We start from the raw sequence: 19170 nt of genomic DNA, 5'->3' as shown, positions 1-19170 counted from the left end.
CCTTTGCAGCAACCGTCTTCCCAAGGGTAAAACTTATGGTAGAGGGCTCAACCCATCAAACCACCAGTCCCCTATGTCTGTGGTCATGTTAGCAACCATGGAGGTGGGGTAGGCGAATACCCCTGCATTCTCCACAGGCTCCTCAAGGGGGCACTACAATCTTTTTTTTTTTTTTTTTTTCCTTGTTTGTCTTTTTTCTTTTTTTTTTTTTCTTTTTTTTTTTTAACTTTCCCTTCTTTTTTAAATCAACTGTATGAAAAAAAAAAGTTAAAAAGAAAACAAACATACAATAAAAGAACATTTCAAAGAGACCATAGCAAGGGAGTAAGAAAAAGACAACTAACCTAAGATAACTGCTTAACTTCCAACATGTTCCTACTTTACCCCAAGAAAGTTACATACTATAGCAACATTTCAGTGAACTTGTTCCTACTACATCCATCAGAAATTAACAGACCATAGTCATTTCTGGGCATCCCCAGAACGTTAAATAGCTTATCTGTTCTTCTTGGATTATTGTTCCCCCTTCCTTAATTGCTCTCTACTGCTAGTTCCCCTACATTCTACATTATAAACCATTTGTTTTACGTTTTTCAAAGTTCACATTAGTGGTAGCATATAATATTTCTCTTTTTGTGCCTGGCTTATTTCGCTCAGCATTATGTCTTCAAGGTTCATCCATGTTGTCATATGTTTCACCAGATCATTCCTTCTTACTGCCGCGTAGTATTCCATCGTGTGTATATACCACATTTTATTTATCCACTCATCTGTTGATGGACATTTGGGTTGTTTCCATCTCTTGGCAATTGTGAATAATGCTGCTATGAACATTGGCGTGCAGATATCTGTTCGTGTCACTGCTTTCCGATCTTCCGGGTATATCCCGAGAAGTGCAATCGCTGGATCGAATGGTAGCTCTATCTCTAGTTTTCTAAGGAACTGCCAGACTGACTTCCAGAGTGGCTGAACCATTATACAGTCCCACCAACAATGAATAAGAGTTCCAATTTCTCCACATCCCCTCCAGCATTTGTAGTTTCCTGTTTGTTTAATGGCAGCCATTCTAACCGGTGTTAGATGGTATCTCATTGTGGTCTTAATTTGCATCTCTCTAATAGCTAGTGAAGCTGAACATTTTTTCATGTGTTTCTTGGCCATTTGTATTTCCTCTTCAGAGAACTGTCTTTTCATATCTTTTGCCCATTTTATAATTGGGCTGTCTGTACTATTGTCATTGAGTTGTAGGATTTCTTTGTATATGCAAGATATCAGTCTTTTGTCAGATACATGGTTTCCAAAAATTTTTTCCCATTGAGTTGGCTGCCTCTTTACCTTTTTGAGAAATTCCTTTGAGGTGCAGAAACTTCTAAGCTTGAGGAGTTCCCATTTATCTATTTTCTCTTTTGTTGCTTGTGCTTTGGGTGTAAAGTCTAGGAAGTGGCCTCCTAATACAAGGTCTTGAAGATGTTTTCCTACATTATCTTCTAGGAGTTTAATGGTACTTTCTTTTATATTGAGATCTTTGGTCCATTTTGAGTTAATTTTTGTGTAGGGGGTGAGGTAGGGGTCCTCTTTCATTCTTTTGGATATGGATATCCAACTCTCCCAGCCCCATTTGTTGAAAAGACCATTATGGCTCAGTTCGGTGACTTTGGGGGCCTTATCAAAGATCAGTCGGCCATAGATCTGAGGGTCTATCTCTGAATTCTCAATTCGATTCCATTGATCTATATGTCTATCTTTGTGCCAGTACCATGCTGTTTTGGCAACTGTGGCTTTATAATAAGCTTCAAAGTCAGGGAGTGTAAGTCCTCCCACTTCGTTTTTCTTTTTTAAAGTGTCTTTAGCAATTCGAGGCATCTTCCCTTTCCAAATAAATTTGATAACTAGCTTTTCCAAGTCTGCAAAGTAGGTTGTTGGAATTTTGATTGGGATTGCATTGAATCTGTAGATGAGTTTGGGTAGAATTGACATCTTAATGACATTTAGCCTTCCTATCCATGAACATGGAATATTTTTCCATCTTTTAAGGTCCCCTTCTATTTCTTTTAGTAGAGTTATGTAGTTTTCTTTGTATAGGTCTTTTACATCTTTGGTTAAGTTTATTCCTAGGTACTTGATTTTTTTAGTTGCTATTGAAAATGGTATCTTTTTCTTGAGTGTCTCTTCAGTTTGTTCATTTCTAGCATATAGAAACATTACTGACTTATGTGCATTAATCTTGTATCCCGCTACTTTGCTAAATTTGTTTATTAGCTCTAGTAGGTGTATCGTTGATTTCTCAGGGTTTTCTAGATATAAGATCATATCATCTGCAAACAATGACAGTTTTACTTCTTCTTTTCCAATTTGGATGCCTTTTATTTCTTTGTCTTGCCGGATTGCCCTGGCTAGCACTTCCAGCACAATGTTGAATAACAGTGGTGACAGCGGGCATCCTTGTCTTGTTCCTGATCTTAGAGGGAAGGCTTTCAGTCTCTCACCATTGAGTACTATGCTGGCTGTGGGTTTTTCATATATGCTCTTTATCATGTTGAGGAAGTTTCCTTCAATTCCTACCTTTTGAAGTGTTTTTATCAAAAAGGGATGTTGGATTTTGTCAAATGCTTTTTCAGCATCTATTGAGATGATCAATTGATTTTTCCCTTTCGAGTTTTTAATGTGTTGTAATACATTGATTGTTTTTCTTATGTTGAACCATCCTTGCATGCCTGGAATGAACCCCACTTGGTCATGGTGTATGATTTTTTTAATGTGTCTTTGGATTCGATTTGCAAGTATTTTGTTGAGGATTTTTGCATCTATATTCATTAGGGAGATTGGCCGGTAGTTTTCCTTTTTTGTAGCATCTTTGCCTGGTTTTGGTATTAGATTGATGTTAGCTTCATAAAATGAATTAGGTAGTGTTCCATTTTTTTCAATGTTTTGAAAGAGTTTGAGTAAGATTGGTGTCAGTTCTTTCTGGAAAGTTTGGTAGAATTCCCCTGTGAAGCCATCTGGCCCTGGGCATTTATTTGTGGGAAGATTTTTGATGACTGATTGGATCTCTTTGCTTGTGATGGGTTGGTTGAGGTCTTCTATTTCTTCTCTGGTCAGTCTAGGTTGTTCATATGTTTCCAGGAAATTGTCCATTTCTTCTACATTATCCAGTTTGTTGCCATACAGTTGTTCATAATATCCTCTTATAATTTTTTTAATTTCTTCAGGATCTGCAGTTATGTCACCTTTTTCATTCATTATTTTGTTTATATGGGTCTTCTCTCTTTTTGATTTTGTCAGTCTAGCTAGGGGCTAGTCAATCTTGTTGATCTTCTCAAAGAACCAACTTTTGGTGATATTTATCCTTTCTATTGTTTTTTTGTTCTCTATGTCATTTATTTCTGCTTTAATCCTTGTTATTTCTTTTCTTGTACTTGGTTTAGGATTGGTTTGCTGTTCATTTTCTAGCTTCTTCAGTTGATCCATTAGTTCTTTGATTTTGGCTCTTTCTTCCTTTTTAATATATGCGTTTAGTGCTATAAATTTCCCCCTTAGCACTGCTTTTGCTGCATCCCATAGGTTTTGGTATGTTGTGTTCTCATTTTCATTCGTCTCTATATATTTAGCAATTTCTCTTGCTATTTCTTCTTTAACCCACTGATTGTTTAGGAGTGTGTTGTTTAACCTCCAGGTATTTGTGAATTTTCTAAGTCTCTGATGGTTATTGACTTCTAATTGTATTCCATTGTGGTCAGAGAATGTGCTTTGAATAATTTCAATCTTTTTAAATTTATTGAGGCTTGTTTTATGTCCCAGCATATGATCTATTCTGGAGAAAGTTCCGTGAGCACTAGAAAAGTATGTGTATCCTGTTGATTTGGGATGTAATGTCCTGTAGATGTCTGTTAAATCTAATTCATTTATCAGATTGTTTAGGTTTTCAATTTCCTTATTGGTCTTCTGTCTGGTTGATCTATCTATAGGAGAGAGTGATGTGTTGAAGTCTCCCACAATTATTGTGGAAACATCAATTGCTTCCTTTAGTTTTGCCAATGTTTCTCTCATGTATTTTGTGGCACCTTGATTGGGTGCATAGACATTTACGATTGTTATTTCTTCTTGCTGAATTGCCCCTTTTATTAGTATGTAGTGGCCTTCTTTGTCTCTCAAAACATCCCTGCATTTGAAGTCTATTTTATCTGAGATTAATATTGCTACACCTGCTTTCTTTTGGCTGTAGCTTGCATGAAATATTTTTTTCCATCCTTTCACTTTCAGTTTCTTTGTGTCCCTGTGTCTAAGATGAGTCTCTTGTATGCAACATATTGATGGTTCATTTTTTTTGATCCATTCTGCGAATCTATATCTTTTAATTGGGGAGTTTAATCCATTTACATTCAACGTTAAAACCGTGAAGGCATTTCTTGAATCGGCCATCTTATCCTTTGGATTATGTTTGCCATATTTTTCCCTCTCTCTATTAATATCCTTTATTGTACCCATACCGAATCTCTTTAGTACTGAACCTTTCTCCAAGTCTCTCTGTCCTGTCTTTGTTTCTCTGTCTGTAGGGCTCCCTTTAGTATCTCCAGTAGGGCAGGTCTCTTGTTAGCAAATTCTCTCAGCATTTCTTTGTCTGTGAAAAATTTAAGCTCTCCCTCAAATTTGAAGGAGAGCTTTGCTGGATAAAGTATTCTTGGCTGGAAATTCCTCTCACTCAGAATTTTAAATATATCGTGCCACTGCCTTCTCGCCTCCATGGTGGCTGCTGAGTAGTCACTACTTAGTCTTATGCTGTTTCCTTTGTATGTGGTGAATTGCTTTTCTCTTGCTGCTTTCAGAACTTGCTCCTTCTCTTCTATGTTTGACAGTGTGATCAGTATATGTCTCGGAGTGGGTTTTTTTGGATTTATTCTATTTGGAGTTCGCTGAGCATTTATGATTTGTGTATTTATGTTGTTTAGAAGATTTGGGAAGTTTTCCCCAACAATTTCTTTGAATACTCTTCCTAGACCTTTACCCTTTTCTTCCCCTTCTGGGACACCAATGAGTCTTATATTCGGACGTTTCATATTATCTATCATATCCCTGAGGTCCATTTCGAGTTTTTCAATTTTTTTCCCCATTCTTTCTTTTATGTTTTCATTTTCCATTCTGTCATCTTCCAGGTCACTGATTCGTTGTTCAACTTCCTCTAGTCTTGTACTATGAGTGTCCAGAATCTTTTTAATTTGGTCAACAGTTTCTTTAATTTCCATAAGATCATCCATTTTTTTATTTAGTCTTGCAATGTCTTCTTTATGCTCTTCTAGGGTCTTCTTGATTTCCTTCATATCCCGTACTAGGGTCTCATTGTTCATCTTTAGTTCTTTGAGTAGCTGCTCTAGGTGTGTCTCTTCTGGTCTTTTGATTTGGGTGCTTGGGCTTGGGTTATCCATATCGTCTGGTTTTTTCATATGCTTTATAATTTTCTGTTGTTTTTGGCCTCGTGGCATTTGCTGACCTTGATAGGGTTCTTTTAGGGTTTGTAGACCAGTTGAAGTCCTTATCTCTAATTTATCAGATCTACAGCTTCGTGGAGTACACGTTCTCTAACTAACCAGCAGGTGGCGTCCACGAGCCACCTGTTCTCCACAAGCCAGATCTCCCCTGCTTAGCCTTTTTGGTGAGTGGGGGAGTGAGTCTTGTGGGGCCCAATTGGTGTCCCAAGCTTGCGTGTGTAGTTGGTGTTGCCTGCCCTGTATGTGGGGCGTGTTTCTGGGCAGTCGGGGAGGGGGGGTGGCCCTAACAATCAAATCTCCCTGATGATCCTAGAGTTTTAAAGCTACTGCAATAGTCTAATCCTTCAGTTCAGTCCTGCCACAGTTTGTCTCTGCCACTGACCCACAAGTCTTTGGTATTGGCGTATGGCTCCTGAGACTTGCAAGTGGGCCCCTCTTCCAGGCTGTGCACCCCGGGTCCTCTGTTGAGGGATGACTGTGCTATGTCGCAGGTGAGTGCCGTCCCCCCAGGGCAGTTCTGGGCTGCTGGGCTGTGTTGGGAGGCTCCCAGTCTGCTCAAATGATGGCTGAATGGGGCTCTGTTAATTCACACTGCTCCCCCTTCCCAGCTCTGGGACATTCAGCTGAGGTTGCAGGGAAGGCTAATGTCCACGCCCAGTTTTGTGGTGTGTGCCTGTTATTTGAAGCACTTCCGTCACACTGGGTTGTCTGGGGCAGCTCTGGGCTATGGGGCTGGCGATGGGCAGGAGTGTTTCCTGTCCACCAGGATGGTGGCTGTGAGCGGACACCCCCCTTTTCTTGGGAAGTTGTGTTGTTTAGTGAATTTTCTCAGCCACTGGATTATTGCCTTTTGTCTCAGAGCTCTCTTAGTTCTGCTCTTGACTTGACGTGCCCAAATTTCAATTCTTTGAAGCTTTCTGTATTGAGCTTCTTAGAGTAATTGTTTTAGAAAAAGCAAAAAGGATTAAAAAAAAAAAAAAAAAAACGGCCCTCCTCAGAGATCTAATGGGTTATTGAAATGCTAATAGACAAAGCAACCAGGGCCATTAAGGAAAAGTGCCCAGGGCAGAGAGATCAGCCTTGCTTCGGGATTTGCATATGCGCCTCAAGGCCTGATCTCCGCCCTTCCCCTTTCTGTGTTCACCAGAACTCCAAAAATCCTCTGCTTTTATTTTGGAGTTTTTCGTGTTGTTTTTTTTCTATGCCTGTCTCCTCTCTGCTGGGCTGGCTGCTCTCAGAGTCTCTGGTGTCTAGCCTCAGTCTATCTATGGTTGGAGTTTGAATCAGTAGAATGAGTTTCCGGTAAGAGCAGCCACTGCAATTCTCCCTTCTCCTTCCTGGAGCTGACAGCCCCTCCTCCCCCGGGACTGAGCCTGGCAGGGAGGGGCGCGGGTCCCCTGGCCGCAAAAACTTACAGATTTCGCTGATCTCAGCAGTTCCACGTTTTCATGAGTGTTGTATGAAGTATGCCCAAAGACAGATTGCTCTGTGGTGTCCAGTCCACGCAGTTCCTGGCTTTTTACCTACTTTCCTGGAGGAGTAACTAAAACATACAGCTCACCAGTCTGCCATCTTGCCCCGCCTCCTCTAATGTACTCTTAACTCCAAAGATACAAGGTAACCACAATGTTGGATGGCCAGTACACAGTTTACTGATAACACTTTACTTTTATATTGGGCTTTATAACTGACAAATATTTCTCCCCAAATTCTCTAGTAAGTAGATAGCAAGTTTAGATCATGCCCATTATGTGGATTAAAAAATGTATGTTTATGGAATTAGCAGAAATTAAGTGTTCATAAATTTTATTTAGATCACAATATTCAAACTTTTAAAACAATGGAACACTTGAATTTTCAAGAGAATATAATATGTGATCCCAATATATAACAAAAGGTAGACCTACACTGGTTGAGGAGGTTTCACATATGATTCCTGTTAATAGCTCCACAGAAGGAGTCTTAGAGATCTGAGGAATAGCTTGAAAAATCTTCATTTCAGTTATATGAATAGTGAATGCATAAATGTGGATCTTCAATTTTAGGGTTTTCTGTTGTGTTTTAAAAAATTTTTTCCCTGATTCCTGGATATTTAGAGTTCAGAGTCCCTAGGCCAAGTGCCACTATGGAAGGGCCAGCTCTCAATGTCATCAGTTCTCTGGATGGAGGAGAATGCAGCAACAAAGAAGTTACTTCCTTACTTCCACAATCTATGTGGCAAAATTTCTTTGTAAGGTTGAATTCATTTCCACATTATGGCAGTAGTCAGTATAGGTTGCTTCTTTTTTGAACTTAAGGATAAGGGCAGAGAAATAAGATTTGTGGACTTTTTCTTTTAAAATGGAAAAAATATAAAACATAGGTGTGTTTAAGAACACATTTTTAAATTTAAGTACGTATCAGGTTTACTTTTTTTGTTATTGAGATCCATACAATTATCCAAAGATTCAAAGTGTACAATCAGTTGCCCCCAGTACCACCATGTAGCTGTGCATCCATCATCACAATTATTTTTCCAATTTTTAGAACATTTTCATTACTCCAGAAAAGAAAGACAAAAAAAGAAAACTCAAATCCTCCCATACCTCTAACCACCCTCCCTCCATTATTGATTCATAGTTTTGGTATAGCACATTTGTTACTGTTGATGAAAGAATGTTAAAATACTAATTATAGTATATAGTTTGCAATAGGTATATTTTTTTCCTATCTGCCCCTCTATTATTAACTTCTAGTTACAGTGTCAAACACTTGTTCTAATTCATGAGAGAGATTTCTAATATTTGTACAGTTAATCACTGACATTGCCCAACAGAAGATAAAATGATTCCCATCTTTTAACCTCCAACTTTCCTTCTGGTGACATACATGACTCTGAGCTTCCCCTTTCCACCACCTTCACACACCATTCAGCACTGTTAGTTATTTTCACAATGTGCTCCCATCACCTCTGTCCATTTCTGAACACTTAAGTTCACCCTAGTTAAACATTCTGCTCATAATAAGCAACTGCTCCCCATTCTTTAGCCTCATTCTATATTCTGGTAACTTATATTTCATGTCTGAGTTTACATATTCTAATTAGTTCATATCAGTGAGACCCTGCAATATTTGTCCTTATGTGTCTGTCTGATTTCACTCAATATAGTGTCCTCAAGGTTTCTTCATCAACCCATTTTTTTTTTAAGATGGTTTTGTTCACACACCACACGTTCCGTCCTAAGTAAATGGTCGATGGTTCCCTGTATAGTCACGTATTTATCTATTCACCATCATCGCCTCTATCTGTATAAGGACATCTTCACTCCAAAAGAAGGAGGAAGAGTCAAAGAAGTAGAGAGAAAAAAGAAAGAGATAGAAAAAAATCAAAACAGCTAGGAAGCAACAAAAGAAAAGATAACATTAAAGTAGAATCAAGAAGACAACATCACCAATGCCAAGAGTCCCATTTCCTTCCCCTATGTCCCCCTCCCCCTTGTGCATTTAGCTTTGGTATATTGCCTTTGTTATATTAAAGGAAGCATAATACAATGTTTCTGTTAATTTTAGTCTCCAGTTTGCATTGATTGTATTTTCCCCTCAATCCCACCCTATTTTTAACACCTTGTAATGTTGACATTTGTTCTCCCTCATGTAAAAACATGTTTGTACCTTTTGCCACAATTATTGAGCACCCTAGGTTTCACTGAGTTATACAGTCCCAATCTTTATCTTTCCTCTTTCCTTCGGGTGTCCCACATGCTCCTAACCTTCCTCTTTAAACCATGCTGACAGTCATCTTTGTTCAGTGTACTTACATTTCTGTGCTACTATCTCCCAAAATTGTGTTCCAAACTTCTCACTCCAATCTTTTTATCTCTGTCCACACTGTTCCTTTTAGTATTTCCTGTACAGCAGGTATTTTGTTTACAAATTCTGTCATTGTCTGTCAGGGAATATTTTAAGCTCTCCCTCATATTTGAAGTTTTGTTGGAGACAGGATTCTTGGTTGGTGGTTTTTCTCTTTCAGTATCTTAAATATATCATCCAACTTCCTTCTTGCTTCCAGTTTCTATTGAGAAATCCACATAGTCTTATCAAGCTTCCTTTGTATGTGATGTATTGCTTTTCTCTTGCTGCTTTTAGGATTCTCTATCTTTGATGTTTGATAATCTGATTGTCTTGGCATAGGCCTATTCAGATCTATTCTTTTTGGGGTATGCTGTGCTTCTTGGATCTGTAATTTTATGTCTTTCATACGAGATGGGAGTTTTTCATTGATTATTTCCTCTCATTGCTTCTGCCCCTTTTCCCTTCTGTTCTCCTTCTGGGATATCTATGACACATACATTCATGTGCTTCATGTTATTCAATTCCCAGAGACATTGCTCATATTTTTCCATTCTTTATCTGTTTTTTTGTGTGTGTAGGCTTTCAGGTATCTTGTTCTCCAGTTCCTTAGTATTTTCTTCTGTCTCTTAGGATCTGCTGTTGTATGTCTCCATTCTATTTTTCATCTCCTGTGTTGTGCCTTTCATTTCCATAGATTCTGCCTGTTGTTTTTTTTTTGAAGTTTCAGTTTCTACCTTATATATGGCCAATGTTTTCATTATACACTTCATCTCTTTGGCCATATCTTCCCTAAACTTTTTGAATTGATTTAGCATTAGTTGTTTCAATTCCTGTATCTCAGTTGAAGTGTAAGTTTGTCCCTTTGACTGGGCCATAACTTTGTTTTTCTTAGTGTAGGTTGTAGTTTTCTGTTGTCTAGGCATCTGGTTTCTTTGGCTACCCCAATCAGGTTTTCCCAGACCAAAACGGGCTTAGGTCTTGGAAGGAGGCCATAGTATCTGGTTTCCCTGAGGATGTCTTAGAAGATGATACACCCTGTGAGGCCTCAAGCAACTGTGCTTTTCTACCCAGCAGGTGGCACCTGTCAACCTGTAGTTCCAGACTGGTATAAGGAGGTGTGGCCCATGGCTGTTTTCCCCCAGGCTCTGGTGTCTGGTTCTGAATGGAAGGTGGGTAGTATAGTTGGGCCCTACCTCTTTCCTCTTAGGGAAGATACACCCCCCTGGGAAGATATCATTTGCATTTGAATAGTCTCTGACTCTGCTATCTCCACCCTTGTCTGGGTCAGAGTGCAGGGAAGTGAAAATGGCTGAGGCTTTCTCCACTGAGCTGAAAAAGGGACAGAAACCCCCCTTCAGGGCCAGTCCACGGCCACACTCAGTTTCACCTGTCAGTCAGAGATAACATCTGATCCTCCGGGCTTCCCCTCCCTCCCAGAGAAGTCATCTGCCTCTCCAAGGTCAGTCATCACCAAAAGCCTCTGTCTGCTTGTTGGGGATTCATGTATCGAGCAGTCCACGTTTGTTAATTAAAACCTCCCTTGTAGCTGGGCTGAGCTATATTCACTTTTTTCTGAGAGTGCTGCTATCACTGCAGGCTTGCAGTTTGGGCTGCTGTGGGGGGAGGGGGCTCCTGGCTTGTGTCCACAGTTTTTACTTACAGATTTTATGCTGTGATCTCATGCATTCCTCCCAATTCAGGTTGGTGTATGATGAGTGGACTGTCATGTTTGTGTCCCCACCACCCCCCCGCCAGTTATTCCAGATTATTTACTAGTTGTTCCTGTTTATTAGTTGTTCCAAGAGGGTAACCAGCTTCCACTCCTCTCTATGCCTCCATCTTCTTCGGAGCCCCATGAGCAACATTTTGAAGAACACACCTGTATTAGTTTTAAAGGAAGTTGACTTCTAGAATCCAAAGAAAAGAGTATCGGCTACTGTTGGGTGGGTGCACAGGTGAAGCAGGGAGGTTTGAGGTTAAAATCCACAGCTGTCAGAGGCTTTGCTTTTAATCATATTTTCTTTCTCCTCAGCACATTTGGGTCTTGGGGTGACCCTTCTTTGAGGAAAGAAATCTGTTATTCCAGTTTGCTATTGACAGGAACACAAAATTAGAACAATATAGTTCCTGCAGACTTGGCATATTCCTTTCATTAGAAGACATCCAATGCTGCTGCTGTTCAGACTCTTTTAAAAGTTTGTATAAGACACATGTAAGCTCTAGTATAGAACTTGCAGCTGCAAGCGATAATTCCTCTTAAGTCAGGTTGTGGTACCTTAATATAAGATCTTTGATGCTATTTATAATGTAAGGTAAAACATTTAAGAAAAACTACAAGTAGGATTGAAAATGCTAACTCGGGCAGATGGTCCAGTTAATTCTTTATGCCACAGACTTAACTATGACCATTGCCTAAAAGATGCTGTTTAAAACTTAGGGTCAGCCAGAAACACGCAGTAGTTGGCATTTCACCAACTCCCGAAAGTAACTGGGCATTTCAGTAATGTGTTGACAAGGACAGTGTAATGTATTGTGATCCTTAACGGAAGCAAATCGTGGAGCGCGAAGAGGGGACCATCGTCTGGTTACAAAAAGCACCCATCAAGCTTAATTCCACCACAAACGACAGGATTCGCTTAGGTAAAAAAAGAAAAGGAAGGAAAGGAACACACTCAAGATTGATTTTAAAAGCTGAACGTTCCCAGGAGAACGCCCCGCTCCACGCAGGTCAGCAAACCCCGCCCTGGCGCTCTGCCATTCCCCTCCGGCCTCCGGATTGCTCCAGGCCACCAGCCAGAGTTAACCGTCTGCTCAACTCTTCTGCCCAGCGCCGCGTGGGAAAGGCGGGACTTCCCTATCTCGTACGTCATTCCTAGTGCGACGCAAGACGTCACTGGCTCGACGGGAAAGGTCAATTGTGGTCGCGGGCGGGCGCGTGCGCAACGCACTTTACCCCCTGGCGAGCCAGCGCATGTGCATAGCGACCATCGCAGTGGAGTGCTGGCCGTTCGCATTTGAGGTCCTTTCCCTAGGCTCCGCCCTATCGCAGATATGCTGTGGCGGCTCGGCGGTCGGTGGTTATGTTCGTTGCCTGCCCTGCAGCGACGGATTTGGAGTCCGCTGCTTGCACCGGCTTCAGTTGGAGCCGAACGCCCTGCTTTCCCAGTGTGGGCGGTGGCTTCAGTCTCTGCTCTTGCCCCGGGCGGCGCGGGCGGCTGGTACGAGGCCCTGGCCGCTTCGGCGCCGGTACGGGCTGCAGAGGAGGTACTTCTCGGCGCGCATACTTCCACAGGATTGCCCTGGTGGGGCAGCATTCTTCTCACCACCGTGGCTCTCCGCGGCGCCGTCACACTGCCCCTAGCCGCCTACCAGCACTACATCCTGGCCAAGGTGAGGGGCGCCGAGCGTCGCGTGCATCTAGCGCGCCCGCCCAGCAGCATGCGCTACCCGGTTACTTCCGGAGTGCTTAGTGTTGAATTGTTTCGATCGCTTTATTGCTAAGAAATTTAACTGTTATTGGATATGCTAAACGTGAAATGTTTGGTGACACATATACCTGTCATTTCGTTTGTCCTACTGGGTCTGTGCTCAAAGCTCAAAGCTCTTAGAGACTGAAAAAAAGAAAAAAATCAATACCAGAAAAAAATTGTATGGAGAAACTTTTGAAATTACCTTCTTAAAAATTATAATAGCCTGTATGTCTGTAGTATTTTTTATCCGTAATTATTCCAGCTAATCTTCCTTATTAGAAAAAAACCTACTAGGCTAGCAGTTTGTAAATTTTGTTCCTAATGTCCTAAATGTGCCTGGCTAGTTACAGTTAATTGACCTTTCAGTGCTTTATCTTTTCTGTGGAATCAAGATAGTAATATTTTCCTTTCCCACTTCACAATGTTATAAGATCAAGTTCAATAATATGGATTAAAGTGTTTTGAAAACGTGAGACTTCAAAAATCATTACTTTCATGTTTTCAGATTATTACAATTGTGGGAAAAAAATGGAAACAAAACAGGAACAGAATCACAGCACCATTAAGGCAGTGAGCTACCATACAGCAAGTAAAATTAATAGATCAGAAATTAAAGTAATTTTAATTTCTGTTCTTTGGGTGTCACACAGCATATTAAACAATTAATAGACTACTGTCTTCTCAGTTTACATTATTGGGAAGCCTAGGCTTGAAACATTAATACCCAAGGTACAGTTCTCATTTAATCTTTATAATCCTGTCAAGTAGGTGCTGTTATACATTATATATGTGAGGGAACAGGATTTCAGAGTTAAGTAACTTGCTCAGGATCACACAACTTAAGTATACAAGCTGGAATTTGAATTTGGTTGTGAAGGAGGACATCTTAAGTAAATTAAGGTTTCTTAAAATCAGTAAACCACATTTTGAAATGAGTTGAGGGAATAGACAGTAAAACAAACTGTGAGTGGTAATAAATGAAGATCTTTTATATGCTCATAAGAAATTCTACTTTTTGTTTAGCTAGGTGGAAAATTTGCAGCCAGAAATAAAAAACATTGCCAGGCATCTTAATCAAGAAGTTGCAGTTAGTGCAAATCAGTTGGGATGGTCCAAAAAAGTTGCCAGGTAAGCTAATAATGTGCATATAAGAGCATGACATACTATGTATATAATGTTTAAATGATGTTAATCATTGTTATTGGTTCAGGCATTCTGCAGCTTTGATGTTTCATGATAGTTTCATATACTGGATTCAAGGCAAAGAAATGGAGAAATGAAAATAAAAAGAGCAAATTCCTTATCATTGAGGGACTTCAGCCCACTGAAAAATAAGGTGAACTAAGTGCTGTATAGGGGTTACGTACAAGGTGGTAGGTTATCAAGGAAAGTCAGGGAATGGTTTTAAGATGAAATATTGTAGAAGACTTTGAATATTGGTCAACAAATGACTTAGATTATATACAAACTTGATCTTTGTTGAAAAGATACAGCAGGTAATGGGAAGGTAGAAAATATGAGTGCAATAGTAGAAGCACTTGGACAGCCAAGATCTTGTCCAACACCTGTGGTTACCCTGTGCATTTGTTCTCCTGGGCTTTAGAAAGTCTTTGCCCAAGGGTGCTTGGCCGTGCTGCAGGTCTATACCTGCCATCATTCACAGGGAACTTAAGTCAACCAAAGCTACTACTTAGTTTCTCAAATTCTCATCCTTACTAGACTGTGACAAAGTGTTTATCAGTATACAGCAATGAGAAAAATAAGTGTTTTGTAATATGAACATGTAAGATACCTATTTTTATCCATGTTATTTAAATAGATGCCATTTTGCTAGCTATCTTTAATATGAGATCATGTCCATCTTTATTGAGTTTAAAAAGACCTGATTTTTTTAAGTCATTGTGATAGCTTAATGTCTTTACTTGATAGAATAAAAATGTGGCACACTTACGGTTTGAAATCTTACTGATCAGAGAAATCTGAGAACTACACCCCTAGACCAAAAGAACAATTTACTAGCTGCCCACTTGGGCTTTCAGCATGGTCTGGGGAAGAGTTGCAGCACCTTACTTAGGAAATCACACATGAAGGCTTCCTGCATTTTCAATGTTAATGAGTCCTGAAGGGTGAAAGAGTTTGTCAAGTGGACAGTGGGAAAGTGGGCTTTTCACACAGATGATACAGTAACAAAGGCATGCCTGTGTGGAAGTCTTATTTTTTGAATGGCCTAAAATAACACAGTGACCAGAAGATACAGGTATCTGTAGAAGAACAACAGGAAAGAAGAAAGCTGGAGGAGAAGACAGAGGCTAAATTCCAAAGGGCCTGGGTCTGTATATACTATCTTAATTCAGTATACTATAATTTGACTGAATTCAACTAACCTATTGAAGGTCTGCCATGTACAAAATATATTGTACAGGAGGTTTAAAGATGAATAAGACTCAATACTTGCCCCTCAAAGAGACTATAGAAAGTAGGACTTACAAACAGGAATAACTAATATGGTTGACAGAAACAGATTAAGAAAATCTTCATGAGAGAGTTGATGGAAGAGTGGAGATAATTTTGACAGGTCAAGAGCATACATACTACAAAAGCACATAGCTAGAAAAAGTATCCTCAAGGGTCAAGCAGTTGAGTTTGACTTGCAGCTTTGCTATTTCTTGTATAATTTGTGGTTGTACTGTGTCAGCTCTGAAATTTCCCCTGTTAAAGCTTAGTCAGCCAAAGACTACCAGAGATAAACGTGTCACTGACTATGTGAAGTTTACTGGATTGTTAGGTAATTTATGTATTTACTAGAGAATTTTCAGTAAAAGTCTTAATTTGCTTTTTGTTTAGGCAGCCCCTTAGCACAGCTTAAAAACCATCCATAAATCCTTTAACCAGTAACCACAACATGAGCGTGTTTGTGCTCTGGGGATGAAGTACCATTAGGAGTCAAATATTTTCTCCTTTCTCATTTTCCTCTTCCCTTCAATCTAGGCTGACTTATCTCAGGAATATGCAAAGGCTTGTTTCAGAGCTGTATGTTCGGGATAACTGCCATCCTTTCAAAGCCACTGTATTGGTCTGGATTCAGCTTCCTATGTGGATCTTCATGTCTGTTGCTCTCCGCAATTTTAGTATGGGGACAACACATTCTGAAGGTAATTACAGAAGTTTGCTTTCCCTGAATAAGCTAACATTGCCTTGGGTGGGGGAGGGGATTCATACTTTTCATTATTAGAATACTTCTACCATTTTCCTTACATGACTATAGGATTTAAAATCTTGAGTGTAAACAAAACTAGCTGTGTTAAGGAAAACAGATAAATCTAGGGAAGATATACTGTTACCTGAGGACCATGATAAAATTAGTGTTATAATTCTATAATTTGGATTCCTGCCAAGAATTTTTCACATTTATAACAGTAAGAGACCAGCAAACTTTCCATGGTTAAAAATATAAATGTTAATTAAGAAATGACATAAACTAAAGTGTTTGGTTTTTATTTATATCTAAGCACTTCTAACCAAAATGTAATCAGAATTTCCTTGAAAGAAAGCACACTTATGGACAAATAATTATTTAAGCTTAAATCTGAAATGACTGCTGCTACACATCTTTATGTTATCTGTGTCCATTTGCTGCAAATCTCTGCATGTCTTTCTCTCAGTTCAGGAAGGACTATTTATGTTGTGGAGTGAACATAATCTGAATAAAACCAATGTAAATCATTAATGTGAGGGAAATTTATTGGACTTGTCAAACTCCTTATGCCTTTTATATTTTCCTCACTATCTTTTAAGAATTCTATTGTTTTATTTATAAAACTGTTTCAGCAGGCTTTTCTGTTAAGGAGCAGTTAGCTACTGGTGGGGTTCTATGGTTTCCTGACCTGACTGCACTGGATTCCACTTGGATTCTGCCTGTCTCTGTTGGTGTCACCAATTTATTAATAGTGGAGGTCAGTGGTTTTAAGTAAGATTTTTTTGTCATTTAAATCATTGGGATTTTGGTTGTTCAGACATCAAATATGAATGTGTTTGAGTTGGTAGAGATAGTTCTGAGCTGGGATTCAAACCCCTTGGTTTCTTATTTCAGATAATCCACTGACAGGCTATCTGTCTTAGACCAGTCCCCTTAACCTCTCTGGACCTTAATTCTCACAATTAGAAAAAGTAAATTAGAATACTTCCAAGGTCTCTTTCAGCCTTAAAATGATATGATTCTAATACATACAGTTTTGTACTTTGTTTATGGTAAAGATAATAATTAAGATACCCAGTCAATCTGATTTTATTCCACAATAGAGTGGTGTTTTGTATATATGCTTCATATGTGAATTTGTAGGCAGGGAACACAGTCAGTATCTGACTGCTCTTTTATTTAGCTGTATGACTTTGGAAAAGTCATTGAACTTCTCTATAAGATGAAGGGGAAAAAATACATACTTATAAAATAAAATATGGGGGAGGCGGGGCAAGATGGTGGATTGGTGAGGTATATGTTTTAGTTACTCCTCCAGGGAAGTAGGTAGAAAGCCAGGAACTGCGTGGACTGGACACCGCAGAGCAATCTGACTTTGGGCATACTTCATACAACACTCATGAATACGTGGAACTGCTGAGATCAGCGAAATCTGTAAGTTTTTGCGGCCAGGGGACCCACACCCCTCCCTGCCAGGCTCAGTCCTGTGGGAGGAGGGGCTGTCAGCACCGGAAGCAGAAGGGAGAACTGCAGTGGCAGCTCTTATCGGAAACTCATTCTACTGATCCAAACTCCAACCATAGATAGACTGAGACCAGACACCAGAGAATCTGAGAGCAGCCAGCCCAGCAGAGAGGAGACAGGCATAGCAAAAAAACAGCAAGACAAACTCAAAAATAAAAGCGGATGTTTTTTGGAGTTCTGGTGAACATAGAAAGGGGAAGGGCAGAGCTCAGGCCCTGCAGGCTCATTTGCAAAACCCAAAGAAAAACTGATTTCTCTGCCCCCTGGATCTTTTCCTTAATAGCCCTAATTGCTTTGTCTCTTAGCATTTCAATAACACATTAGATCTGCCTGGAGGCAGATCTTTTTTTTTTAATCTTTTGTTCATTTTCTAAAACAATTCCTCTAAGAAGCCCAATACAGAAAGCCTCAAAGACTTGCAATTTGGGCAGGTCAAGACAAGAGCAGAACTGAGAGCTCTGAGACAAAAGGCAATAATCCAGTGGCTGAGAAAATTCACTAAACACCACAACTTCCGAAGAAAAGGGGGGCATCCTCTCACAGCCATCATCCTGGTGGACAGGAAACACTCCTGCCCATCACCGGCCCCATAGCCCAGAGCTGCCCCAGACAACCCAGTGTGAAGGAAACGCTTCAAATAACACGCATACGCCACAAAATTGGGCGTGGACATTAGCCTTCCCTGCACCCTCAGCTGGTTGTCCCAGACTTGGGAAGGTGGAGCAGTGGGAATTAACAAGCCCCACTCAGACATCATTTCAGCAGACTGGGAGCCTCCCTACACAGACCGGCAGCCCAGAACCACCCTGGGGGGACGGCACGCACCTGTGACATAGCACAGTCATCTGTCAACAGAGGACCAGGGAGTGCAAGTCCTGGAAGAGGGACCCATTCACAAGTCTCGGGCCACACGCCAATACCAAGGACTTGTGGGTCAGTGGAAGAAACAAACTGTGGTAGGAATGAACTGAAGGATTAAACTATTGCAACAGCTTTAAAACTCCAGGAACACCAGGGAGATTTGGTTGTTAGAGCCGTCCCCCTCCCTGACCACCCAGACGCATGCCCCTTATACAGGGCAGGTAACACCAACCACACATGCAAGCTTGGTACACCAACTGGACCCCACAAGACTTACTCCCCCACTTACCACAAAGGCAAAGCGGGGGAGAACTGGCTTGAGGGGAACAGGTGGCTCGCGTACGCCACCTGCTGGTTAGAGAAAGTGTACTCCATGAAGCTGTAGACCTGACAAATTAGAGATAAGGATTTCAGTTGGTCTACAAATCCTAAAAGAACCCTATCAAGTTAAGCAAATGTCAAGAGGCCAAAAACAACAGAAAATTTTAAAACATATGAAAAAACCAGAAGATATGGATAACCCAAGCCCAAGCACCCAAATCAAAAGATCATAAGAAATACAGTACTTACAGCAACTAATTAAAGAACTAAAGATGAACGATGAGACCATGGCACAGGATATAAAGGACATCAAGAAGAGCATGGAACAGGATATAAAGGACCTCAAGAAGACCCTAGAAGAGCATAAAGAAGACATTGCAAGACTAAATAAAAAAATAGATGATCTTATGGAAATTAAAGAAACTGTTGACCAAATTAAAAAGATTCTGGATACTCATAGTACAAGACTAGAGGAAGTTGAACA

At 40.2% G+C, this 19170-nt stretch overlaps 1 protein-coding gene across 3 annotated transcripts in view; it reads left to right on the top strand.

Moving 5' to 3' along the window:
• The first annotated feature begins 12276 nt into the window (after positions 1–12276).
• Positions 12277–19170, top strand: part of LOC119529501 (cytochrome c oxidase assembly protein COX18, mitochondrial) — a 28089-nt gene continuing 21195 nt past the window's right edge. The window contains exons 1-4 of one of the 3 annotated variants that reach the window (XM_037829949.1): positions 12277–12704; positions 13812–13912; positions 15773–15936; positions 16613–16737. In XM_037829949.1, the coding sequence (XP_037685877.1) occupies positions 12366–12704; positions 13812–13912; positions 15773–15936; positions 16613–16737 (729 nt within the window). In that variant the 5' untranslated portion in view covers positions 12277–12365. The remainder of the gene's footprint in view (positions 12705–13811; positions 13913–15772; positions 15937–16612; positions 16738–19170) is intronic. The other 2 variants (XM_037829950.1, XM_037829951.1) reach the window with 2 other exon arrangements.

This window comes from Choloepus didactylus, chromosome 3 (assembly GCF_015220235.1).
Source record: "Choloepus didactylus isolate mChoDid1 chromosome 3, mChoDid1.pri, whole genome shotgun sequence".
NCBI classification, from domain to species: domain Eukaryota; kingdom Metazoa; phylum Chordata; class Mammalia; order Pilosa; family Megalonychidae; genus Choloepus; species Choloepus didactylus.
Note: the sequence above shows the minus strand (reverse complement) of the source record. Positions and strands in the feature narration are given on the sequence as shown.